The sequence below is a fragment of the Nerophis ophidion genome, unplaced genomic scaffold (genome assembly GCF_033978795.1).
Source record: "Nerophis ophidion isolate RoL-2023_Sa unplaced genomic scaffold, RoL_Noph_v1.0 HiC_scaffold_43, whole genome shotgun sequence".
NCBI classification, from domain to species: Eukaryota; Metazoa; Chordata; class Actinopteri; order Syngnathiformes; family Syngnathidae; genus Nerophis; species Nerophis ophidion.
In genome coordinates this window covers 570,006-596,710 of record NW_026906965.1, presented here as the reverse complement: position 1 = coordinate 596,710, position 26,705 = coordinate 570,006, and the positions used below count along the sequence as shown (strand labels likewise).

At 42.0% G+C, this 26,705-nt stretch overlaps 1 protein-coding gene across 2 annotated transcripts; it reads left to right on the top strand.

Annotated features, from left to right (window-relative positions):
* The first annotated feature begins 2,701 nt into the window (after positions 1 to 2,701).
* LOC133546792 (zinc finger protein OZF-like) lies at positions 2,702 to 25,791 on the top strand. 2 transcript variants are annotated; one of them, XM_061892620.1, is made up of 3 exons: positions 2,702 to 3,148; positions 16,929 to 17,147; positions 25,330 to 25,791. In XM_061892620.1, exons 1-3 carry the CDS (start codon positions 3,025 to 3,027, stop codon positions 25,434 to 25,436), a joined length of 450 nt encoding a protein of 149 aa, XP_061748604.1. In that variant the 5' UTR covers positions 2,702 to 3,024; the 3' UTR covers positions 25,437 to 25,791. The 2 variants fall into 2 exon arrangements, with proteins under 2 accessions (XP_061748604.1, XP_061748603.1); XM_061892619.1 differs by lacking the exon at positions 25,330 to 25,791 and adding an exon at positions 19,904 to 21,434.
* The last annotated feature ends 914 nt before the right edge of the window (positions 25,792 to 26,705 follow it).

The window sequence follows — 26,705 nt, the reverse complement described above, 5'->3', positions numbered from 1 at the left end:
CCCCTACAGGTATTTGCTTTACAAACTTTCAGCCCCACCTAAAACAAAATTCACCAGTTGCCAATGATTATGATGCATTCTCATTTTAGGCAAAATATAAGACAATACTTTCTTAACAGTATGTATGTAACCAGGAATAAGTTTTCAAGTAACAATATTCAAATACTAACATTGTTGGGTACAACAGAATTTAGTTTTATTCTGAATCCAGTCAAACAGATTGGTGGTTTTAGCTGATATAAAAACTTACAGGTTAAAGTTAAAGTAGCAATGATTGTCACACACACACTAGGTATGGTGAAATCTGTCTTCCGCATTTGACCCATCCCCTTGTTCACCCCCTGGGAGGTTAGGGGTGCAGTGGGCGCCCGGGAAACATTTTGGGCGATTTAACCCCCAATTCCAACCCTTGATGCTGAGTGCCAAGCAGGGAGGTAATGAGTCCCATTTTTATAGTCTTTGGTATGACTCGGCGTGTTAATATATGTTTATGTTGAAGTATTTGGCAGACGCATTTATCCAAAGTGACATACATAAAAAATACATATAAAACAATCACTGAAAACATGATCATTTAAGGGAAGAATATAATAGAATATCAAAACAAAGTGTCAAGACAGAATAAACTCCCTGCTGCTGCAGCAACAGAGATAGTCTATAGGTCCGTAAGATACATAGATATCTAATGTATTCATACATTTTTTTATGTAGAACATATGCATGTATATACATATGTACATGCATATGTTTTTTTCCCATTCTCTGGGATTATTTTCCCAGTATTGATCTTGGACGTCTGGTCACTTATAGCATATACAAATATTCTGTTACTGTTAAGCAAACTATGAATAATAAAACACACCAAAACATGTGTCCTTTTATCATAGTTACACGTATGACGAAAATCAGTGGTTTTTAGTGAGGTAAGATTAATTAAATGCGCCGACTGTTCATTGCTCCTGCCAAATTAATTGTACTGAGTGGAGCGGATCACCACTCCAAGATGGAGGCCGACTGTTCATTGCTCCTGCCAAATTAATTGCACTGAGTGGAGCGGATCACCACTCCAAGATGGAGGCCGACTGTTCATTGCTCCTGCCAAATTAATTGCACTGAGTGAAGCGGATCACCACTCCAAGATGGCGACCGCGCGTCTCGTCTCCTCAGCGCCAGTAGCAGAAGTGCTCTATACCGCGTCTACTTATAAGATGACTATGGTTATAACGTTAGCAGTGAGTTTACAGCCTCACTCATTCAACTACACAGCAAATAAAAGTCACATTACTCAGCCAATAAACTTTAGCTTACAATCAAAACTTACCCTTCTTTGTGCATCTTCAAATGTCGAACGAAATTGGAAGTTGTTGCGTCTACATATTCGAACTGCATGTTTTGCATACGGCAATTCGTTTTTTGTTGACCAAGTCGTAGTTTTTATACCCGAACGAAACCAACGTTGGCATATTTTTTTTCTCAATGGCGCGTTGTTTAAGAATTATTCTTCCTTGGTTTTCCTGCAATTTGATTGGATGAGTGCTGTGGGAGCAAAACAACAGTACTAATGTGATTGGCTGTTGTACTGAGAGCATACAAGCTGACCTGCAATGTGATTGGATGAGTGCTGTGGGAGCAAAACAACAGTACTAATGTGATTGGCTGTTGTACTGAGAGCATACAAGCTGACTTGCAATGTGATTGGCTGTTGTACTGAGAGCATACAAGCTGACCTGCAATGTGATTGGCTGTTGTACTGAGCGCATACAAGCTGACCTGCAATGTGATTGGATGAGTGCTGTGGGAGCAAAACAACAGTACTAATGTGATTGGCTGTTGTACTGAGAGCATACAAGCTGACCTGCAATGTGATTGGAATTAGATGAGTGCTGTGGGAGCAAAACAACAGTACTAATGTGATTGGATGTTGTACTGAGAGCATACAAGCTGACCTGCAATGTGATTGGCTGTTGTACTGAGAGCATACAAGCTGACCTGCAATGTGATTGGCTGTTGTACTGAGAGCATACAAGCTGACCTGCAATGTGATTGGCTGTTGTACTGAGAGCATACAAGCTGACGGGAACAACACGCAGACACACACAAATACTAAATGAAAGATACGGAGCGCTCCTGAATAACTTTTTAATCTTTGGGTTTCGGGGAAAGTAGCAAGTCATGTCAAGTCAAAAGGCTCAAGTCCAAGTCAAGTCACAAGTCATTGATGTTAAAGTCTAAGTCGAGTTGCAAGTCTTTTTAAATGTGGTCAAGTCGAGTCTAAAGTCATCAATTGTATGACTCGAGACTGACTCGAGTCCAAGTCATGTGACTCGAGTCCACACCTCTGGTTCGTGCGACATCATGTTCTGTGATATTTGAATGTTTTATTAATGTTTTGTATGAAAATAGATTATCTAGGAGTAAAAGGGAACCACAATAAAAACACGTGGAATCAGGCAGTAATATCGCTACAATTTCTAGCACTTTCACTCTTGTCATTACAATAAATGTCGCACGGGGGCGCCACAGAACCCCAACATTAAAGCTGTGTTTGATATACTTTGAATTTATTTTTGAAAAACAAGAAACTCTTTTATGTCACATTGTTGTTCAAATAAATATTACAGGTTATAAAAGCATGGTAACAGTGACAACAGGCAATATCTTATATAGAGCTACCTCTTCGTCCACTCGGCTGTGACGTCATTCCCAGCTTCCGGTGTAAACGGAAGACAGCAGAAGAGAGCAGTACTGCCTTGTAACGTCAAGTGTGCAGCACATGGACGGAGAAAGACAGTCTTATTATTTGTTATCCAGTTTGAAATATTTACGTCGTATAAAATACATATTTGATTCTTTCTTTAAGGATAAAGTGGTCTCGATGCGCTAGAAGCACTGTGCCGCTTCTCGTGCTATCTTTGCTTGTTAGTTAGCTTAGCTTGTTAGCTGCTAACAAAGAGACGCGGACGTTATCAACACATCGCTAAGTAGAGATCAAATGTGTGAGTAAAGTGTTGTGATTGTGTGAAAATGTGCGAAAGAACGATAGCAAAGTATGAGGAGGAACTTTGTCGTACAAAAGAGGAGAAGGAGCGACAACATCAACTACTGGACGCTGTTTTCAAGAAACATCAAGTTGTGTTACACAGAACAGGTTTGTTGACTTCTTACTCTCACATCTTTACTAACTTTATATTTCATTATTAACACTTCTTCAGTAGGAAGATGCTTTGTTTTGTGGGGATGATGCAATGCTTTGATTTAGATCAGGGATCTCAAACACGCGGGCCAATTGCGGCCCGCGAGACGTTATTTTGCGGCCCGCACCTTAACATGGAAAATTAATGTTGGTGCGGCCCGCGTGTTTTATATGAACGGCGCCCAACAGCGGTGTACTTGCATACTCTTGATTCTTCCGGGAGACTCCCAATTTTTCAGTGCCCCTCCTGAGGTAATCATTCTCCAGAATTTCATCCAAAATAACAATATTAAGGGGGCACCGTGGAGGAACTGCTTTTAACATCCTCTACAACCTGTACAAACAGCGTTCCAGCCCAGCCACATGCCGTATTTGGCTTCTGTAGATGCAGTAAACAACTGCAAGACATAGTTGATCAACAGCCATACAGGTCACACTGAGGGTGGCCGTATAAACAACTTTAACACTGTTACTAATGTGCGCCATGGTGGAAAGGCGGACGAGACGGCAGGTTGTAGAGGACGCTAAAAACTGTGACATCGCGACACGCCCTTAATATTGTTGTCCGGGTTAAAACCGGGAGAATGCTTGCCCCGGGGGATTGTCGGGAGGGGCACTGATATTCGGGTGTTTCCCGGAGAGATCGCCACAGTTGGCAAGTATGTTACGAGGGCGGGAAAGCCATTCAAAGAAGGTGAATTCATTAAAAAGTGCATGTTGGATTTTTTAAGAAATGTTTTCTTGCAGCCCAGCCTCACCCGGTTTCTGCATCCAGTGGCCCCCAGGTAAATTGAGTTTGAGACCCCTGACTTAGATTCTTCATGAAAAGAGGACAGTTTGAGGTTGATGTTCCTCTCAGTTTGTAACAATGTGTGATTGATTGATTGAAGGAGTTATGAGAAGTTTGCATAGGAAAGGGTACACTTTCATCACGGTACACATTCACTGCTGCAAGAAAGCCTGAGATGCTTTCAGTTGAAATATATATTTGAACTCACATAGTACTATGTAGAAAGTAGCATTTAAAATACAAATATACTGCAAGAAAATACATGCAAATATAATTTCAAATAGATAAAAGGCTATGTTTATTCCCAGTTACGAGTAGCCGCAAGCAGTAATATGTTTCTTTTTGATAGGGACTTCCACATGTTGGTGGTATGGCAGGCAAACACATTAGAACCTTTTTTGGAGTGAGATCTAGGTTGAATGTGATTTGTACAACTACCTCTGGTGTTATAATGGTGAATATATTTTGAAGTATCTAGACAGGTACATGGGTATGTTAGTGGTATGGTGTATCTTGTACACCAGACCAACTGCAAGAAGATGTACTCTGTCGGCCACCAAGAGCCTCCCCATGTTAAGGAAATGGTTGGCTGAAAGGTGAGGCCGAGATGGACGGTTAAGCAGAAGCCCAATCATTTTGTTTTGGGCTGTCTGGAGTTTGTTTTTCAGGGCTTTTAAGGCATCAAACATGAACTCTGTAGTCAAAGTGGGGTTAAAGGCCTACTGAAATGAGATTTTCTTATTCAAACGGGGATAGCAGTTCCATTCTGTGTCATTAATATGAGCGAGGATGAAAGATTTGTGTTCAAGGATTCGAGGATATTGATAGCGACGGACTAGAAAAAAAAATCCATCCATCCATCCATCATCTTCCGCTTATCCGAGGTCGGGTCGCGGGGGCAACAGCCTAAGCAGGGAAACCCAGACTTCCCTCTCCCCAGCCACTTCGTCTAGCTCTTCCCGGGGGATCCCGAGGCGTTCCCAGGCCAGCCGGGAGACATAGTCTTCCCAACGTGTCCTAGGTCTTCCCCGTGGCCTCCTACCGGTTGGACGTGCCCTAAACACCTCCCTAGGGAGGCGTTCGGGTGGCATCCTGACCAGATGCCCGAACCACCTCATCTGGCTCCTCTCGATGTGAAGGAGCAGCGGCTTTACTTTGAGTTCCTCCCGGATGGCAGAGCTTCTCACCCTATCTCTAAGGGAGAGACCCGCCACACGGCGGAGGAAACTCATTTCGGCCGCTTGTACCCGTGATCTTATCCTTTCGGTCATGACCCAAAGCTCATGACCATAGGTGAGGATGGGAACGTAGATCGACCGGTAAATTGAGAGCTTTGCCTTCCGGCTCAGTTCCTTCTTCACCACAACGGACCGGTACAACGTCCGCATTACTGAAGACGCCGCACCGATCCGCCTGTCGATCTCACGATCCACTCTTCCCTCACTCGTGAACAAGACTCCTAGGTACTTGAACTCCTCCACTTGGGGCAGGGTCTCCTCCCCAACCCGGAGATGGCACTCCACCCTTTTCCGGGCGAGAACCATGGACTCGGACTTGGAGGTGCTGATTCTCATTCCGGTCGCTTCACACTCGGCTGCGAAACGATCCAGCGAGAGCTGAAGATCCCGGTCAGATGAAGCCATCAGGACCACATCATCTGCAAAAAGCAGAGACCTGATCCTGCGGTTACCAAACCGGAATCCCTCAACGCCTTGACTGCGCCTAGAAATTCTGTCCATAAAAGTTATGAACAGAATCGGTGACAAAGGACAGCCTTGGCGGAGTCCAACCCTCACTGGAAATGTGTTCGACTTACTGCCGGCAATGCGGACCAAGCTCTGGCACTGATCGTACAGGGAACGGACCGCCACAATAAGACAGTCCGATACCCCATACTCTCTGAGCACTCCCCACAGGACTTCCCGAGGGACACGGTCGAATGCCTTCTCCAAGTCCACAAAGCACATGTAGACTGGTTGGGCAAACTCCCATGCACCCTCAAGAACCCTGCCGAGAGTATAGAGCTGGTCCACAGTTCCACGACCAGGACGAAAACCACACTGTTCCTCCTGAATCCGAGGTTCGACTATCCGACGTAGCCTCCTCTCCAGTACACCTGAATAAACCTTACCGGGAAGGCTGAGGAGTGTGATCCCACGATAGTTGGAACACACCCTCCGGTCCCCCTTCTTAAAGAGAGGAACCACCACCCCGGTCTGCCAATCCAGAGGTACCGCCCCCGATGTCCACGCGATGCTGCAAAGTCTTGTCAACCAAGACAGCCCCACAGCATCCAGAGCCTTAAGGAACTCCGGGCGGATCTCGTCCACCCCTGGGGCCTTGCCACCGAGGAGCTTTTTAACTACCTCAGCGACCTCAGCCCCAGAAATAGGAGAGACCACCACAGATTCCCCAGGCACTGCTTCCTCATAGGAAGACGTGTTGGTGGGATTGAGGAGGTCCTCGAAGTATTCCTTCCACCTATCCACAACATCCGCAGTCGAGGTCAGCAGAACACCATCCGCACCATACACGGTGTTGATAGTGCACTGTTTCCCCTTCCTGAGGCGGCGGACGGTGGTCCAGAATCGCTTCGAAGCCGTCCGGAAGTCGTTTTCCATGGCTTCCCCGAACTCTTCCCATGTCCGAGTTTTTGCCTCCGCGACCGCTGAAGCTGCACACCGCTTGGCCTGTCGGTACCTGTCCACTGCCTCCGGAGTCCTATGAGCCAAAAGGACCCGATAGGACTCCTTCTTCAGCTTGAAGGCATCCCTCACCGCTGGTGTCCACCAAGGGGTTTTAGGATTGCCGCCACGACAGGCACCAACTACCTTGCGGCCACAGCTCCGATCTGCCGCCTCAACAATAGAGGTGCGGAACATGGTCCACTCGGACTCAATGTCCAGCACCTCCCTCGTGACATGTTCAAAGTTCTTCCGGAGGTGGGAATTGAAACTTTGTCTGACAGGAGACTCTGCCAGACGTTCCCAGCAGACCCTCACCATGCGTTTGGGCCTCCCAGGTCTGTCCGGCATCCTCCCCCACCATCGCAGCCAACTCACCACCAGGTGGTGATCGGTAGAAAGCTCCGCCCCTCTCTTCACCCGAGTGTCCATAACATGAGGCCGCAAATCCGATGACACAACTACAAAGTCGATCATGGAACTGCGGCCGAGGGTGTCCTGGTGCCAAGTGCACATATGGACACCCTTATGTTTGAACATGGTTTTTGTTATGGACAAACTGTGACGAGCACAAAAGTCCAATAACAAAACACCACTCGGGTTCAGATCCGGGCGGCCATTCTTCCCAATCACGCCTCTCCAGGTTTCACTGTCGTTGCCAACGTGAGCGTTGAAGTCTCCCAGTAGGACAAGGGAATCACCCGGGGGAGCACTTTCCAGTACTCCCTCGAGTGTTCCCAAAAAGGGTGGGTACTCTGAACTGCTGTTTGGTGCATAAGCACAAACAACAGTCAGGACCCGTCCCCCCACCCGAAGGCGGAGGGAGGCTACCCTTTCGTCCACCGGGTTGAACTCCAACGTACAGGCTTTGAGCCGGGGGGAAACAAGAATTGCCACCCCAGCCCGTCGCCTCTCACTGCCGGCAACGCCAGAGTGGAAGAGGGTCCAATCCCTCTCGAGAGAAGTGGTTCCAGAGCCCTTGCTGTGCGTCGAAGTGAGTCCGACTATATCCAGCCGGAATTTCTCGACTTCGCGCACTAGCTCAGGCTCTTTCCCCCCCAGTGAGGTGACGTTCCACGTCCCAAGAGCTAGCTTCTGTAGCCGAGGATCGGACCGCCAAGTGCCCTGCCTTCGGCTGTCGCCCAGCTCACAATGCACCCGACCTCTATGGCCCCTGCTATGGGTGGTGAGCCCATTGGAGGGGTGACCCACGTTGCCTCTTCGGGCTGTGCCCGGCCGGGCCCCATGGGAACAGGCCCGGCCACCAGGCGCTCGCCATCGTGCCCCAACTCCGGGCCTGGCTCCAGAGGGGGGCCCCGGTGACCCGCGTCCGGGCGAGGGAAATCTGGGTCCATGATGTTTCTTCTTCATAAAGGTCTTTGAGCTGCTCTTTGTCTGCTCTTTGCTGGTAGGGTCTCCCAAGGCAAACAGGTTCTAGGTGAGGGATCAGACAAAGAGCAGAAAAAAAAATTAAAAATCAAATTAAAAAAAAAAGGTTATTGCATTGGGACTGATTCAGATGTGTCTTAGACACATTTACTAGGATAATTCTGGGAAATCCCTTATCTTTCTATTGTGTTGCTAGTGTTTTAGTGAGTTGAGTTTGAGTTTATTTGGAACATGCAAGCATACAACATGATACATCACAATTTCCGGTTTCTCTTTTCAACATGTTCGAAAAGGAGTAGGAAGAAGCAGAGCTTATTTATTCCTACCCCTTTTCTTTACATAACAGTTGCTAAAATTTTTGTTCACTTCCTGTTCTCAATGTATTCACAATGTATACTCCATAAGTAATAAGTAATCACAATAAAAATAAATAAATAAATAATTGGTGAAGTAAGTTTTATTCCATACGATGAGATAAGTAAGATTATTTTGAGAATGAATGGGTGAATAAAATCAGAATGTTTATTATCATGGTTCTTTTTCTTTCTACTTTGTAAACACTTTAGGTTTGAAGAGTTTCTTGAAGTGGATGATATTAGTACATTGTTTGATTGCTTTGCTTAATCCATTCCATCATTTAATTCTACATCCTGATATACTGAAGGTCTTAAGTGTTGTACGTGCATACAAATGTTTTAAATTACATTTTGCTCTAAGATTATATTTCTCTTTTGTTGAGAAGAATCGTTGTATATTCTTGGGAAGCAGGTTATAGTTTGCTTTGTGTATAATTTTATCTGTTTGCAATTTCACTATGTGGTGGAATTTCAGTATCTTTGATTCAATAAATAAAGGGTTTGTATGTTCTCTATATCCAACATGATGTATTATTCTAACTGATCTTTTTTGTAACACAGTTAATGAATGAAGTGTACTTTTGTAGTTATTTCCCCATATTTCTACACAGTAACTCAGATATGGTAACACTAGTGAGCAGTAGAGAATATAAACTGATTTTTGGTCCAGAACATATTTTGGCTTTATACATTATTGACGTATTTCTTGTTACTTTTATGTTGTATATTTTTTACATGAGATTTCCAGTTCAGTTTATCATCAATCATTATACCTAGAAATTTGGTTTCATTTACTCTTTCAATTTCTATTCCGTCTATTTGTATTTGTGTTTGACACTTCTTTTCTACTGTTACCAATTAGCATTATTTTAGTCTTACTGAGATTCAATGATAGTCTGTTTTTGTGAAACCATTTTTTTAATTTGTTCATTTCTTCTGTTATTATTTGTATTATCCTCTTTGTGTTCTCTCCTGAACAAAACGCTGTTGTTTCATCCGCAAATAATACTAACTTTAAATCTCTTGTAACTTTACAAACGTCATTTATATAGAGATTGAATAATTTAAGTCCCAGTATTGATCCCTGAGGTACACCACAGGATATATTTAGTGTTGTAGAAGTGTGTTCGCCTAGTTTCACGTATTGTTTCCTGTTCGTTAGATAACTTCTTATCCAATTGAAGACTAACCCTCTGATGCCATATCGTTCCAGTTTTTTGATTAAAATATTGTGATTAATTGTGTCAAATGCTTTAGTTAGATCCATAAACACTGCTGCCACACATTTTTTACTATCTATTGCATTGGTAATTTCTTCTGTGATTTCAATTAAAGCCTTTGAAGTTGAAACATTTGCTCTGTATCCATATTGGTTCTCTTCGAGTATTCTATTTTTATTTATGAAACTCTCTAATCTTTTATTGAACAGTTTTTCAATGATTTTAGAAATTTGTGGAAGTAAAGAAACAGGTCTATAATTTGTAAATAGATGTTTATCTCCAGTCTTATAAATTGGTGCAACTTTAGCTATTTTCATTTTGTTTGGAGATGTACCTGTTTGAAATGATAGGTTACTAATATACATTAATGGTCCTGAGATCTCATCAATAACCTTTTTTATCGTATCCATATCAATTCCGTTACAATCAGTTGAAGACTTTGATTTACATTTTTTCACGATTTTAACTATTTCCTCCTGTGTCACATTTCTGAGGAACATGGAGTTGGGATTTTGCTCTATGGTATCATTATAGTCCTCAATTGAAACTGGGTCTGGAATCCTTTCTTCCAATTTTGGTCCAATATTTACAAAGTAGTTATTAAAGCTTTCGACTACTTCCTTTATGTTGTCATTATGTTTATTTCCATCTAAGACATGGGTGTGAAACTCTGGCCCGCGGGCCAAACATTGGCCCACCGTTTAATTTCATTTGGCCCTTGAGGCAATATCAAATTAACATTAGAGCTGGCCCGCCGGTAACACCACATTCACCGCTAATACTCATACTTGCCAACCCTCCCGATTTTCCCAGGAGACTCCCGAAGTTTAGTGCTCTTCTCGAAAATCTCTCTGGGCAACCATTTTCCTGATTTGCACCCGGACAACAATATTGGTAGCGTGCTTTAAAGGCGATGCCTTTAGCGTCCTCTACAACATGCCGTCATGTCCTCTTTTCCTCCATATAAACAACGTGCTGGCCAAGTCACTTAATATATGTGGCTTTCACACACACATACTTGGCCAACAGCCATACAGGTCACACTGAGGGTGGCCGTATAAACAACTTTAACACTGTTACAAATATGCGCCACACTGTGAACCCACACCAAACAAGAATGACAAAACATATTTCGGGAGAACACCCGCACCGTAACACAACATAAACACAACAGAACAAATACCAAGAACCCTTTGCAGCACCAACTCTACAATATACCACCAAATCCCCGCCCACCTCATTTTAATTTTATTTTCAAATTTATTAGCCTGTGGAAAAAGTTAATGTTGGTATTTACCTCAGAAGGCTGCAAATAGAAAAGAGGCATTAATTTTTTAAGTTAAATTCTATTTAATATACCACTGAAGTTTTTTCCTTTGTTTTTTAAAAGTTGATTTTGCACTATTACGTTATATAAGCTCTGCCTGTTCCATGGGAGGAAGCCTGAGTACCCGGAGGGAACCCACGCAGTCACAGGGAGAACATGCAAACTCCACACAGAAAGAACCCAGGATTACTCGGGACCTTCGTATTGTGAGGCAGATGCACTAACCCCTGTTCCACCATGCTGCCATATTTAAGCCTTGCTTGTTTAATATTCATTGCAAAACTTGTTTGGGTCCCTATTAAAAGGCAATGTGTTCAACCTTGGCCCGCGGATTTGTTCAGTTTTAAATTTTGGCCCACTCAGTATTTGAGTTTGACACTCCTGATCTGAGAAGTATTGGGGGTAATCCCTCTTAGTGCCATTTTTAATAATGCTATTGAGAATGCCCCATGTTGCTCTCATATTATTTTTGTTCCTGTCCAATAATTCACTGTAATATTCTTTTCTACATGATCGTAGTATGTTTGTTAACTTGTTTTTATACTTTTTGTACTTAACTTCGGCCTCTGTAGTTCTTTGTACTATAAATTTTCTATATAGCGTATTCTTCTTCTTACAAGCATTGTTTAATCCTTTTGTCATCCATAGTTGATTATTCTTTCTATGTTTACTACTGAGTTGTCTCCATGGACAATGTTTGTCATAAAGTATTATGAACTTGTTTAAGAAATGTTCGTATGCTTCATCAACCTCTTCTTCATTGTACACATTGTCCCAATCCTGCTTTTGTTGCTCCATTTTGAAAGCAATCATCCTCTTCTCTGTGCACAGTCTTTGAAATGTCCTTTTGTCTTCCGTGTTCTTTTTGCAGTTTCCATCATATATTGTAAAAACTGGCAGATGATCCCTAAAGTCGGTTATAAGTAGACAACTTGTGGTGTTATTATCAAAATCATTGGTAAAATATGACCAATAAGTGTGGCACAGTGTCCTGTGATGCTGCTTGGCTTTGTGATTTTAGGATATAAACTGATGCTGTACATTGTATCAATGAAGTCATCAATAGACCTTTGCTTGTTAGGGTTCAATAAGTCAATGTTAAAGTCACCACATAAGAAAATTATTTTTTGACCATTGTCCATGTAAGTTGCCTTGATCCATTCTTCAAATGTTTCTATACTTGACTTAGGTGATCTATATATACAACTGATTACTATGTTTTTGCTATTTTCCTGACATATTACAATGGTAATACATTCTAAGATATTATCTATAGCTAATGACATGTTTTTTACCACTTTGAGGTTCGGGTTCTTCATCACATACACAACTACTCCTCCTCCATTTTTGTTGGCTCTGTTGATGTAGTTTAGTTCATATCCTTCCAGATCAAAATCTATTCCCTTTTTTATCATCAATCCATGTTTCTGTGACGGCGATCACTTTGAAGGGTTTTTTGATGTATTTCAAAAAGTTCTTAATGTTGTTGTAGTTTGCATACAAGCTTCTGCTATTAAAATGAACAATTGACAATTTGTTATCACTTTTAATGATGCTATTGTATTGCTCATTTTTGTAATAAAAACAATTATTACTAATGTGGGGAAAAAAATGTGTATCTGGATCTATATCGTTTTCCAAATCCTGGTTTTTGTGCTCTTTGTTGCAGAAGTTTTGTAGTTCCATATTTCCTTGCTCAACAATCTTTGATGTGGTTTCAATAATGTCTATAAGTGTAGATGGATGCAGTCCTGAATCTAGGTCTTCTTTTTTAGTCGTCCCTTGCAGCGTAGTAGTGTTGATGTTGAATTTAGGTGCTTGTTTTCTGTCAGAGTCCATTATCATCGTTGTTGTGGAAGCTGTGTAAACTTCAAATTTGTCCAGGTCTTTGATGTCATTGACAACAATTATTCTTGCCTCCGGACCTCCATTCAGCTTGATGTAGATTTTACAGTTGGCGCTCCAAGTTCCCTGGATTTTTCCCTGCTTTCTCAAGTTGCGTGCTTTCTTGGCGATTCCAGCATTATGTTTAGTGAGATGCTCATTCATGTACACATTTGTTCCCTTCAGCTTCTTTCCCTGTCTCAGCAATGCCATTTTAGATGTTCTGTTTACGAGTTTCACGAGCACGACTGGAGTGGCGTTGTTGTCTCTTCTGTTCAGTGGGATGCATGTTTCGATGGTAATAATATCGATTTCAATTTCCTTTGATTGCAGAAAGTTGACCACTTGCTGTTCTGCCGAGACAAGGTCCATTTCATCTGGTTCACCTTCATTATTCACAGCCTTTGCATATGATCTTGGTTTAATTCGGTGCCTTGTCACCATCATATCATTCATTCGTTTATCCTGCTCCATTTCATCTATGATATTCCACAGCATGGAGTTGTCTTCTTGAAGGGTCTTCATTTGTTGGCACATATCTTCTTGAAAGGTCTTCAATTGTTGGCACATATCAGAGACTTCATTTTTTCTGGTGATGATTTGAGTTTGCAGACTTTTCACATCTTGTTTGTGTTCTTCCATTGCTTTTTTCAGATCTTTTTTTATTTCTTTCATTTCTTCTTTCATTTCTTTCCAATCTTCTTTTAATTCATGGAGTATTTTTAGTAGTACTCCTTCTTGATTCCCATCATGTCCTGTGTCCAGTCTCAAATCTTGGTCCCAGTTGTGTCCTGTGTCGGCTGTTACCGAAGGTTTTGGGTTTCAGTCTTCTCTTTAACTTTTGGCATCGTGGCAGATCGATGACGTCATTGCCTCTTGTGTCTTAAACGGCAGTTTCTTTAGCAACTTGCAGCATGTTTAACTTGTTTGTTCCAACAATGCGTGCATTGCGTTGTTCACAGATCGATTTCAGGTGTTAGTCTGTCAACTTATAACACTCTGCGCCGTTGGAAGCACTTTAAAACAGCTGTAAACTCGCCGTAGCTTTTGGTTGCTCGGCAACCGCTTTGAGCTGCGGTAAGGCGCCGATGGTTTGAGGCAAACGTCTCATCCAACTTGCCTTATTTCAGCGTATCAGTGCCTCACAACTGACCAAAATGAGGTCAAGGATGCCAGGTGACTCTCCTGTGGCTGTGATCGCAAATCAGTGGTCAAAATCTTCAAAATAAATAAAAAGTCCGGTAGCAAAAGCGGAGCCTTTTTCTTTTGTGTCCTTTCTCATGAACAGGAAGTGACGTATTAGTGGGTTTAATATTACCTGATAGTCGGAGGGGTGTGTCCACGGGTGTCTTGAGGCCAGTCTCTGAGGGAAGTCGACGGCAGCTGTATGGACGGCGCAAGTTCAGCTGATCTCCGGTAAGAGGTGACTTTTTAACCACAATTTTCTCACCGAAACCTGCTGGTTGACATTTGGTCGGGATCCATGTTTGCTTGACAGCTCTGATCCATAGTAAAGTTTCACCTCTGGGAATTTTAAACAAGGAATCCCTGTGTGTTTGTGTGGCTAAAAGTTAAAGCTTCCCAACTGCATCTTTCTACTTTGACTTCTCCATTATTAATTGAACAAATTGCAAAAGATTCAGCAACACAGATGTCCAAAATACTGTGTAATTACGCCATTAAAGCAGACAACTTTTAGCTGTGCGTGGTGCACCGCTAATATTTCCTTACAGTCCGTGACGTTTTCACCAATAAACTCCGCAGGAAATTTAAAATTGCAATTTAGTAAACTAAACCGTCCGTATTGGCATGTGTTGCAATGTTAATATTTCATCATTGATATATAAACTATCAGACTGTGTGGTCGCTAGTAGTGGCTTTCAGTAGGCCTTTAAATGATTGCTTGTGTTAGAGTCTTAAGTGTATTTCTACCCACCAGCGGGGTGATCCTACTATATAAGAAGTAAGGGTGTATGGAATGCCGGTATTGGAAAAGTACCGTGATACTATCCATCCATCCATTTTCTACTGCTTGTCACGTTTGGGGTCGCGGGGGGTGTTGGAGCCCATCTCAACTGCATTAATCATATTCGGTACTAAACCGCCTCTAAAAAGTACTACTTCTATGTTTACATCAAAATGTTTTGCCATCACATCTTCTTTCGTTTTTTTATTTGTATTTATTTATATTATGTTTATAAACTCAGGAAATATGTCACTGGACACATGAGGACTTTGAATATGACCAATATATGATCCTGTAACTACTTGGTATCAGATTGATACCCACATTTATGGTATCACCCAAAACTAATGTAAAGTATCCAAACAACAGAAACATAAGTGATTATTACATTTTAACAGAAGTGTAGGTTGAACATGTTAAAACAGAAAATAAGCAGATATTTACAGTCAATGAACAAGTAAATTAATAATCCATTTTTTACCACTTGTCCTTAATAATTTTGACCTAATAATAGAATATAAATGACACAATATGTTACTGCATATGTCAACAGACTAAATTAGGAGCTTTTGTTTGTTTACTTACTACTAAAAGACAAGTTGTCCAGTATATTCACAAACTTGCAATAGGAAACATGTTTGATGTACCCCAAAACAAATGTTATTTTTAAAAAGCCAATAAAGCACTTTTCTGTGATCCCTTTTTTTTTAAGAAAAGTATCAAAATACATTTTTGTACAGGTCTCGGTACCAAAATATTGGTATTGGGACAACATTAGTAAGAATATAATTTGTCGGTTGATTCTTTGACTACCTGAGTAGTCATTTTTTCACTGGAGAGATTAGTCTCTACGATGCAGCCAAGAAAGTTAATCTAATTTTGGTTTTAATATTGTCGCCCACTTTGACTGTGAAGTTATTTACTTTTCTGAGGTTAGGAATTGACCCAAAGACCTGTGTACTTGCAAGTACGGAGCGAGTCTTAATTTGACAGTTTGTCATTGAAAGCTTTGCTAGTCTAGGTCTTGAGGATTCTAGCTTCTCTTGTTTTGTGGCCGTTAGCCTCGGTTCTATGTTCTTTATAAGTACAGAAAATGATGGAATGATCACTTAAGCCGCACACAGTAGTTCCACTCGTGGTGATCTGAGACTGGTCAGAAGTAACAAGGAGGTCTATGAAGGTTTAAAAGGACTCACTCACCCTGGTAATTTGCTAAATGAGCCAAGTGAGACAATGTTGGTGGCACAGTTTAGTGAAGGTTTTAAAAATGGGTGCATCCTTTCAGGACATATCTGTGTTCCAGTCCCCAAGAAGATGTTAACATGTGTCAACATTTTTACACTAAACTCACACACTCACCAAATACATTTTATACTGTAATCAAATCTAATTATTTCACGTCATGATTCTGACCTACATGCATCAATAAGTGAAAGTAAACATTTATTTTCAGTAACCAAAGTAGTCAACACTTGAATTATTAAAAGAACATAAAGGTGACTGACTTTCCTTCAGCGTGTCGTAGATGGTCTCCAATTCCTAAAGAGGAATTGTTGATGGAGATACTCCATAAAACAGCACATAGTAAAACATGTTTTTGTGAAAGTTCCTTTTGGCCCAGCCAACAAAATGACCTCAAGAAAGTATGTTGCATGATAACAAAAACATACCATGAATGTTTTTTTTGTTTTTTTAGTGATTTTGGAATTATATTTTTTTTATTTCCATGATATTTAAGTTATGGTAATGACAATGTCATTATAATATTATGGTTAAGTTTACAGATAAAGAGTAGGTTTAACAGACCGTGTACAGAATTAAATATGTACCCACTTTACATCAGTGAAGTTAAGAATGCTTCAATCAATGCTGCCTCACACTTATACAAACTTTTCAAATTGCCCCTCATCAAATTTCCGAGTCTGTTTTTGTACTCACTGTACCACTTTTGAATAATTTTTAGGAAAAAAGTAGGTATTTCCAGTGTTTTTATTGGTTGTTTTGCTACACACTTTTAACACAACACAGGAAAGAACACGAATCATGTCATTGTGTTAACAGTGTCACTTCAAAACTATTTCTATACTCTCTTTATCTTATTTACTTATTTACCCAACAGACGTCCAGCAGCCTCCTCACATTAAAGAGGAAGGGGAGGATCCACAGCCCCCCCACATGAAAGAGGAAGAGGAGGAAGTGTGGATGAGTCAGGAGGGAGAGTGTCCTGTAGGGCAGGAGGAGGCTGATGTCAGCAAGTTTCCACTGACTGTTGTCTCTGTGAAGACTGAAGAGCATGAAGACAAACCACCTGAGTCCTCACAGCTTCATCACAGTCCAAGTAAGCACAACATTATACAAGATTATACAAGAATGACAAACACATTTCGGGAGGACATTCTCACAGTAACACAACATAAACAGAACAGAACAAATACCCACAATCCCATGCATCCGTGACTTTTCGTGGCTACATTATACACCCCGCTAGCACCAAACCCTGCCCCCCCAACCCCGCCCACCTCAAGCGACACACGTTCTGTTCTGTTCGCAGAGGATGTTAAAAGTAAAGCCATCACGGCACACCCTCAATATTGTTGTCCGACTGAAAATCGGAGACTATTAGCCCCGGTTGATGTCCGGGAGAGGCACCAAAATACGGAAACCTCCCGAAATAACCAGGGGGGTCGGTGATTATGCAGCTGAGCCTCATCAGAGTGGCCAAAGAGCTGCATGCGGCTCCGGAGCTGCGGGTTGCCCTCCCCTGTTCTAGATGTATTAAGAGTTTATTTACAACATTAATAATATATACATACTATGCCAAATTAAAAAAGGTAAGCTTTTAGTAAATTTGTTTGGGATTCTGTTTTTTGTAATTGGTTTTCAATCTTCATTATTTACTTCAAGTTATTACAATACCTATGTCTCTCTCTCTTATGTATGTATGTATATATATATATATATATATATATATATATATATATATATATATATATATATATATATATATATATATATATATATATATAGGATTGTCTCAGAAAATTATTTTCTGTAATGAAACCAAAAACATGGAAATGTCAGACATTCTGGATGCATTACACATCAACTGAAATATTGCAATCCTTTTATTATTTTAATATTGCTGATTATGGCATACAGCTTAAGAAAACTCAAAAATCCTATCTCAAAAAATTTGAATATTTCCTCGGACCAAGTAAAAAAAAATTACAACAGCAAAACAAAATCAAATATTTGAAAATGTCAAATAATGCACTAAGTACTTGGTTGGGAATCCTTTCGCATGGATTACTGCATCAATGCGGCGTGGCATGGAGGCAATCGGCCTGTGGCATTGCTGAGGTGTTATGGATGCTCAGGATGCTTCGCTAGTGGCCTTAAACTCATTTGCATTATTGGGTCTGGTGTCTTACAGCTTCTTCTTTACAATACCCCACAAATTCTCTAAGGGGTTCAGGTCAGGGGAGTTGGCAGGCCAATCGCGGACAGTAATGCCATGGTCAGTACACCAGTTCCTGCTGGTTTTGGCAGATCATGCTGGAAGATGAAATCATCATCTCCATAGAGCTTTACAACAGATGGAAGCATGGAGTGCTCTTGGTACACAGCTGCATTGACTCTAGACTTGATTAAACACAGTGGACAAAAACCAGCAGCTGACATGGCTCCCCAAACCATTGCTGACTGTGGGAACACACTGGATTTCAAGCAACTTGGATTTTGCTCCTCTCCAGCCTTCCTCCAGACTACAGCGCCTTGACTTCCAAATGAAATACAAAATGTGCTTTCTTCTTAAAACAGGACTCTGGACCATTCTGCATAACAGTGTGGTACGCCAGCTGCACTGAAGCAGACAAACAGATGAATTAGAGGGTCATAAAGTTTGCACAAAAAATCATCGGCTGCCCCCTGCCCTCCCTGAAGCATTTACATAACTCCCGTTGCCTCAAGAAAGCAAAAACCATCACCAAAGACAGCACACACCCTGGCTACCACCTGTTCCACCTGCTACCATCAGGCAGGCGCTACAGGTGCATCAGAGCCAGAACAAACAGGCTCAGAGACAGATTCTTCCCCAGAGCTGTCACCATGTTAAACTCTAACTTATAATAATAATAATAATTCACCCCTGTACAATATCATGCCCTAATACCCTACTGTGCAATACTGATTGTTATTTATTACTTCCGTACTCATGTCTTGTTCTGTATATTGTACAGTATTTTGTATTTCTACAGTGTGCTGTATATTGTACAGGATTGCTTGTTATTTTTATTGGATAGTTGTCTGTTTATTTCAATTGTTAGTTTTTCCTTTATTACCCCTTGTGTTATTTATTTCACCCCATATTTGTTCCCACAACCGCCACTCAAGTTGGAGTCTTTAATCTCGTTATATGCAAATATAATGACAATAAAGTCTATTATGTTCTATTCTATTCTATTCTAATTGGGCTTGCACGCTGTCAATTCAGGATATAGGGGGCGCTAAAGGCAGTGCCTTTATGGCACTCCCTGAATATTTTTGATCTGGTAAAAATTGACAGGGGCTTCGAGAGAATTGGTGCCTTGAAATTCAGGGGTCTCCCGGGAAAATTGGGGACTTGGGCAAGCATGACCTATCAAGCGCCGTTCAGATTAACCCGCGGGCCGCACCAACATAAAATTGTCACATCAAAGCGCGGGCCGCATAATAACGTTTCGCGGATCGCAATTTTGCCCGCGGGCCGCATGTTTGAGACCCCTGCTCTAAACCAAAACCAAAGTCATAATGATCAAAGACGTCCAGCACATTAAGGTGAGTTAAAGTTCATGAAAAGTTTTACTGTCAAGCTCTTACAAACTGTTCTCAAACACCACACACATCATTGTTTTTGTTTTTCAAGATATAGATGGATGCTGTCTTTTTAATGTAGGTGGAGAAAATGAATAACTTTATAGGGGTGGGCCAAAGAAAAGGTAAACTAAATAAATGCATAACGTGGAGTGCTGTCTATTTGGCCTAACTCACCTGTGAATAGTTTAAATACTGCAAACTTCAATAAGTAACACCTCATTTGTGTTCTATGTTCTGCAGACGTCCAGCAGGTGTCAGCAGAGAGTCATGAAGAGATTCCCTCCAAGCAGCAGGAGTGGAGCTCCAGTGTGGGACAGAAGAAGCTCGAGCCCACTCATATAGAGGAAGAAGAGGAACTGTGGGAGCAGCTTCCAAGGTTGGAGGAGGTTAATGACGAAGATGATATAAAGTCAGAACCAGACAGCATCTTTGCTCCACTGTCAGACATGGACCACATGATGTCAGACTCTTCTGATCACAGTGACCACATCCAAAAACCTTTGAAGAGTAAAAATGACTCTGAAGGTGATACGAGACATCAAAATAACAACAAACACTTTGACTGCTCTGAATGTGAAAAATCTTTTAGACATAAGAGTAATTTTACAGTACACATGAGAACACATACTGGAGAGAAACCTTATACTTGCCATGTTTGTAAGAAGAGTTTCTCCAGAAAGCAATACATGACCACACACATGACAATACATACTGGAGAGAAACCTTTTACTTGCTCTGTTTGTAAGAAGAGTTTCCCCAGAAAGAATGACATGACCACACACATGAGAACACATACTGGAGAGAAACCTTTTGCTTGCTCAATTTGTGCTAAAAGATTCAACGCTAAGAGTGTCATGATATTACACATGAAAACACACACAGGTGAGAAACCTTTCACTTGCTCTGTCTGTAAGAAGTGTTTCATCAGTAAGCATCACATGACCACACACATGAGAACACACACTGGAGAGAAACCTTTTACTTGCTCCGTCTGTGAGAAGAGTTTCTCCTCAAAGCCAAACATGACCACACACATGAGAACACACACTGGAGAGAAACCTTTTACTTGCTCTGCTTGTTTGAAGAGTTTCTCCAGAAAGATTGTCATGATCACACACATGAGAACACATACTGGAGAGAAACCTTTTATTTGCTCTGTTTGTAAGAAGAGTTTCTCCAGAAAGCAACACATGACCACACACATGAGGACACACACTGGTGAGAAACCTTTTCCTTGCTCTGTTTGTAAGAAGAGTTTCTCCATGAAGCCTGACATGACCACACACATGAGAATACATACTGGAGAGAAACCTTTTACTTGCCCTGTTTGTAAGAAGAGTTTCTCCAGAAAGCAATACATGACCACACACATGAGAACACACACTGGAGAGAAACCGATTGTGTGATAAAACAATCAGGTTTAAGTATCAGGTCAGTAATTACAAGTGTGTAACAGTCATGGAAGCTGCAGGGATTTAAAAACACTCAAACAGTGATTGTGCTAAATGTACTTTAAAAACACAGCATGATTAATATGAACGTATATCTTATGTTCAATGTTGTGCTTCTTATCTTCTACTCTTATATGTTGTCCTGGAATGACTTTTTAAGTTGTGTGCATTTATTGAACATTATAAATGTTTCTAAATTTGTATTCTAATTTCCCATTGTTAAAGAGAGGTCATATTTTTTTATTATTTTTTTTCACACATTTGTTCCATTGCATTTTATTGATGTTATTCTCCAATTAAAAGTACGAATTAATAAAATTGTTAACAAAATTTGGACTCTGAGTTTGGACGCAGATTCATCATCATCATCAGAATACTGGACGAAACTTTGACATTAATTTTTTAATATAAGTGTGACCTCAATATTCCTCGATAATAAGACTAAAAATAGAGATTTAAGTACCATATTAGAGTGCCTCTTGTAGATCTACCTCGCCACATTGTGAGAATTGGGGGCTAGCAGATGCATGTTGCTATCATGTTTTAGCAGCGAGGAAGACAGCATTTGTGTTTACTTTTTTGTCGGATTCAAGTTTTAATGCTCTGCTGAATAAATTGATCACTATGCCTGCCAATATTAAGGATTATTTATATATATTTAAGAACAAATTCCCTACTTGACAGGTAGCAAAATGACTCCACAAAAAGTGAACTAGCAGCAGGACTCAGTAAATATTTTCTTAATTTTCTAATTAACTATAAAGAGTAACATCCATCCATTTTCTACCGCTTATTCCCCTTTGGTGTTGCGAGGGGCGCTGCTGCCTACCTCAGCTACAATCGGGTGGAAGGTGGCATACACCCTGGACAAGTCGCCGTCTCATCGCAGGGCCAACACAGATAGACAGACAACATTCACACACTAGGGACCATTCAGTGTTGCCAATCAACCTATCCCCAGGTGCATGTTTTGGAAGTGGGAGGGGCCTATCCCCAGGTGCATGTCTTTGGAGGTGGGAGGGGCCTATCCCCAGGTGCATGTCTTTGGAGGTGGGAGGGGCCTATCCCCAGGTGCATGTCTTTGGAGGTGGGAGGAAGCCGGAGTACCCAGAGGGAACCCACACATTCACGGGGAGAACATGCAAACTCCCCACAGAAAGATCCTGAGCCCGGGATTGAACCCTGACTACTCAGGACCTTCATATTGTGAGGCAGACACACTAACCCCTCTTCCACCGTGAAGCCCTAAAGAGTAACATGACAGTGGAAATTTCACAAGAATTCACCAAAAATCGGAAATTGGGAATGATTTCTTAAGATGCAGATGAACCAGGTGGCACCATGCAGTAAAAAAAAGTGATGTTTACTGATAAACGAACAACAACCGAGAGCAACAGGGAACTGTGAAGACAACAAAACAAACCGCTGAAACCCAGCAAAACACTCACAGGAAATGTGGAGCAGACGGCGTCCACAAAATATGTGCGTACTCGAGCTTGACATCTAAAAGGATAGTCACCCGTGAACAAAGAATAATGTCCGGACAACAAAGGTAGCAAGAGGATCAATTGAAATAGTTTTGATTGCAAACAGAAAAAAGGTGAGGGGAAATGCTCGGGGACAGAAGTGAAGCTGCCACGGGAAAACACCAACAAAACTGGGAGAGCCACCAAAATAAAAGCACAGGACAGGAATTCAAACATTAAACAGCGGAAAACACGAACAAAATGTGAACAAAATTTGCCAGATGTGACAAATGGAGTGTCAGAAATGAGCTGAGCCAAGATTGACAGGCTGGATAATGAGGGAGAAGCAATCTAGTGTCATGTCAGCACACTGGGACTGGAAGGCAGGATTCACACAATCTTCTTCTCACTTCTCTCTCATGTGGAGGCTACAGTCCACATGACAGAAGTCACTACTACAACTACTCTTATTTCATTTAAATGTATTTTTTACTTACAAATTATTATTATTATTGTTTTTTTATGGACATCCATCATCTGACATTGTTATCCATTACATCATATGTGCATACATCATACATCTATTGTCTGCCTGAAAGATCAAAATATTATTTTTTGTTTATTTCCCAACAATGACACCTGCACCCCTCCGCCACAAAAAAAGAAAGACAGCAAAAAAACGAAAACAAAAAACAAAGTAATAATAATATTAATAACAAATAATATAAACAGATAAAACTATATACATATAGGGAGTAATCTTTTTTTTTAAAAACAGTTTAATCACTAATTAGAAAAAAAAATAGGCTTATGTGGCGTGACATAATCAACCCAGTATTCCCAGTATGAAGTAAATATCTCTAGTTTATAAATAATAAAAGCTGTTATCTTCTGTGTTTTATAAATGTCCATTGTGATTTCCATCCATTTCTTCAAAGTTGGGCTCTCCTGTAATATCCATTTCCTGGTAATGCTCTTTTTACAAACCACTAGTAGGATATTCATGAAGTATTTCTCTTTTTTCAGCCAATCCTGAGGTGCGATGTGTGAAAAACAGAATGTTACTTTCAAGGGGTGATTTGAAAATATCCTGTAGAGCTTGGTGTATCTCTTTCCAATAGTCCTTTATGGCAGAGCAGTCCCAGAAAACATGCTAGTGGTTTGCCTTTAGATTCCCACAATTTGTCCAACAGGCAGGGGAGTTGTTATCATACTGAGACTTCTGAGAAGGTGGAATAAAACTTTCCCAGCCAAACTCTCCACTTGGGTGAGCTGCTACAAGTCCATTGATATCTCCTTTTTATTGTCCATTCTTCCTCAGATATAGTTATCCCTCCTTCCTTCTCCCATTTTGTTTTAACATATGAAGTTAAATATGATTTCTTATACAAGCATGAAACACTTCTATCAATAGTTTCTGAATTGTAAACTTTTGTAAACAGTTCAATGAAACATATGCTTGTCTTGACTGTGTTACATGTTTCACCTTCATATTAACAAAATGCTGCAACTGCAGATATCGATAGAAGTCTGGGTTTTTCTAAAAAAAAAAAAAAGTGTCCTTTTAATAGTTTCAAAACTGAGCATTTGTTAATCTTTCATTATACTACATGAAGCTGAATTGTTTTTTGTTGATCTCTATTGGTAGGGTTTGAAATAGGTACAGCAGTCTTGGAAGTGTCAGGCTTGCCCCTGACAGTTTGTCTATGTTTTAGTTTTCTCCTCTGCATTTGTCTGTTTCCTGTGTTTTAGTATTTCCTGTCTTTTAGTTCCTGTCAAGTGCTCTTAATTTGTCAGCTTCCTGTCTTGTTCCCTGAGTGATGTGTTCCCCTTTAGCTGCGGCTGATTGGCATCTGGCCACACCTGTTGCCAATCAGCCGGCTCTTATTTGTAACTCCTTTGTCTTGTGTCAGTTGCTGGATCATTGTATTGTCATTTATATTGTCGTTACCTCATGTCACTCTTGTGTCTTTGCTACCTGTCGTGTCTGGCATCATCTCAGATATTACCTGTTGTGCTACATCTTGTCCTGGTCGTCGTAGCGGTAAGCTGTTTTTGTTAGCCATAGCTATTTCCAGTTTTTCTGTTTGTGATCCTCTAGCTTCCATGCTAAAGTTCCTTTTTGTTTTTCTTGCTCCCAGTGCTAGCTCTCTTAGTTTGTTATTCCGCCCACGTGCGCGCTTTTGGTTTGAACCCTTTGTTTGATTTTGTCTTAGTATCTTTATTAAATCATGTTTGCTCACTCCATGCCTGCCTCCATCTCTGCATCTTGGGGTTCGTCAACAAATAACTCTGACAGGAAGTGCATTCATTTTAATACAATCAATTCTACAGCTGAGGCAAAAAAAAAAGAAATTGAGTTCCATCGTGCTATGTCATCTTTTATGTTTTTATGTATGGGTAGATAATTGTGTACTGATAATTTTGTAAGATCTTCTGATAGAATTATGCCCAGGTATTTAAAAGACTGTTTGCCATAACAGGGGGTCACTGCTTCTGATTTCCTATTTTGATTTTATATCCTGATAATAGACCATACTGTTCTAAAGATTGCATTAATTTAGGAAAAGGGTGTGTTGGTTGCCCGAGATGGACTAAAATGTCATCGGCATAGCAAGCTGTGGAGAGGGGCGTGTTCCACGCGTCCCCTGCGGGCGGGGTGTGTGCAGGGGCCGGCCATGAAGCAGCCAACAGGTGAGTGGATACCTCAGCTGGAAGGAGTTATCTAATCACCTGTTCCCTTTATTAGCAGCGCTGGAGACCATGAATGGGAGAGGGACGCATGAGGACGCAGGAGAGAGGCAGAGAGACGAACAAGGGACAGCTGAAAAGCTGGAAAGACGGACAGTTGTGTAAAGTAAAAGATGTATTAAATACTGTGTCAAACCTGTATCCTGAGCTGTGTGATACTGTGGTCAGAAGAAGCCGGGCGAGACGCAGGAAACGTCCACAACTGGCACCCAACTTAAGCGAACCACGACGATGTCCACCACATCACCCCTGGAGGCGCTCGGGCAAGTGCTGGCCGAGGTATCGGCAGCAAGCCAGCAACAGACGCAGCTGATCCAGCAGCTGATGGACAGATCCACGGTAGGAGCAGCAGCCAACATGCAGCGAATGGGGGAGGCAGAAGATCCCCACACGTTTCTGGACGTTTTCGAGGCCACAGCGACCTCATGCAGATGGCCGCGAGGAGAGTGGGGAGTGAAGCTGCTGCCGCTGCTGGTGGGGGAGGCGCAGCGGGCGGCGTTGAGTCTCCCGTCAGCCGCCCGGATGCAGTACGCAAACCTGCGCCACGCCATCCTGGATCGGGTCAGCAGCAGCCCGGAGGATCACAGAAGGAAGTTCCGGGCAATGAAGTAGGGCCAAGAGGACCGCCCTTTCGTCCTGGCGCAGCAGATGCGAGACGCGGCGGCCCGGTGGCTCCAGCTGAATGGGCGGGATCCCGGAGAGGTGGAGGGAATACTGCTGGAGCAGTTCGTCGACGCCCTTCCGCTCAAGACAGCCGCGTGGGTGAGGTGCCATTGCCCTGCCGACGTGAAAACAGCGGTGACACTGGCCGAGGACCACCTAGCGGTCCAGAGGGAAGCGACGACGTAAGCAGCCAAAAAGGCCCTCCCAGCACTTCACCGACGACTCACGCCACCAGACGGGATGACACTGGAGCAGCGCCCTCACCTGGCCGGAGGACCTGGAAGCATGGAGCAGGTCCCCTCCTCGAACAAGCACACACGCACACACGCACCCAGTCACACACACACACACATCCAATCTGCTTTCTCCTTGTCAGTTTCAGGGTACCAGCGCTGTCCAGAGAGGGCTTCCCTCACAGAGTGCACATCAGACACCCGGGCCGGTGTGCTGGGGTTGCGGTCAACCCGGTCACGTTCGCCGGAAATGCTCCTTAATGGAGGTGGGGCATGTGATGCGGGTTGTCGGGGTCCCAGCACCCGCCCCCAATCCGGGGGGGACGTACTGTGTCCCAGTAAGAATACAAGGGAGTACATACCGGGCGATGGTGGATTCGGGCTGTAAACAGTCCATGATGCACCAAAACCTGGTTCGACCCGGGGTGTTGAGGCAGGCGACACTGGGAAGAATTAGGTGTATTCATGGGGATGTGCA

Bases quoted from the DNA above. Each gene is read 5' to 3' on its own strand.
- LOC133546792 (XM_061892619.1), top strand. From the start codon at position 3,025: ATGTGCGAAAGAACGATAGCAAAGTATGAGGAGGAACTTTGTCGTACA. The intron at 3,149-16,928 runs GTTTGTTGACTT...TTTACCCAACAG, and splicing joins AGTTGTGTTACACAGAACAG to ACGTCCAGCAGCCTCCTCAC. The intron at 17,148-19,903 runs GTAAGCACAACA...TATGTTCTGCAG, and splicing joins ACAGCTTCATCACAGTCCAA to ACGTCCAGCAGGTGTCAGCA.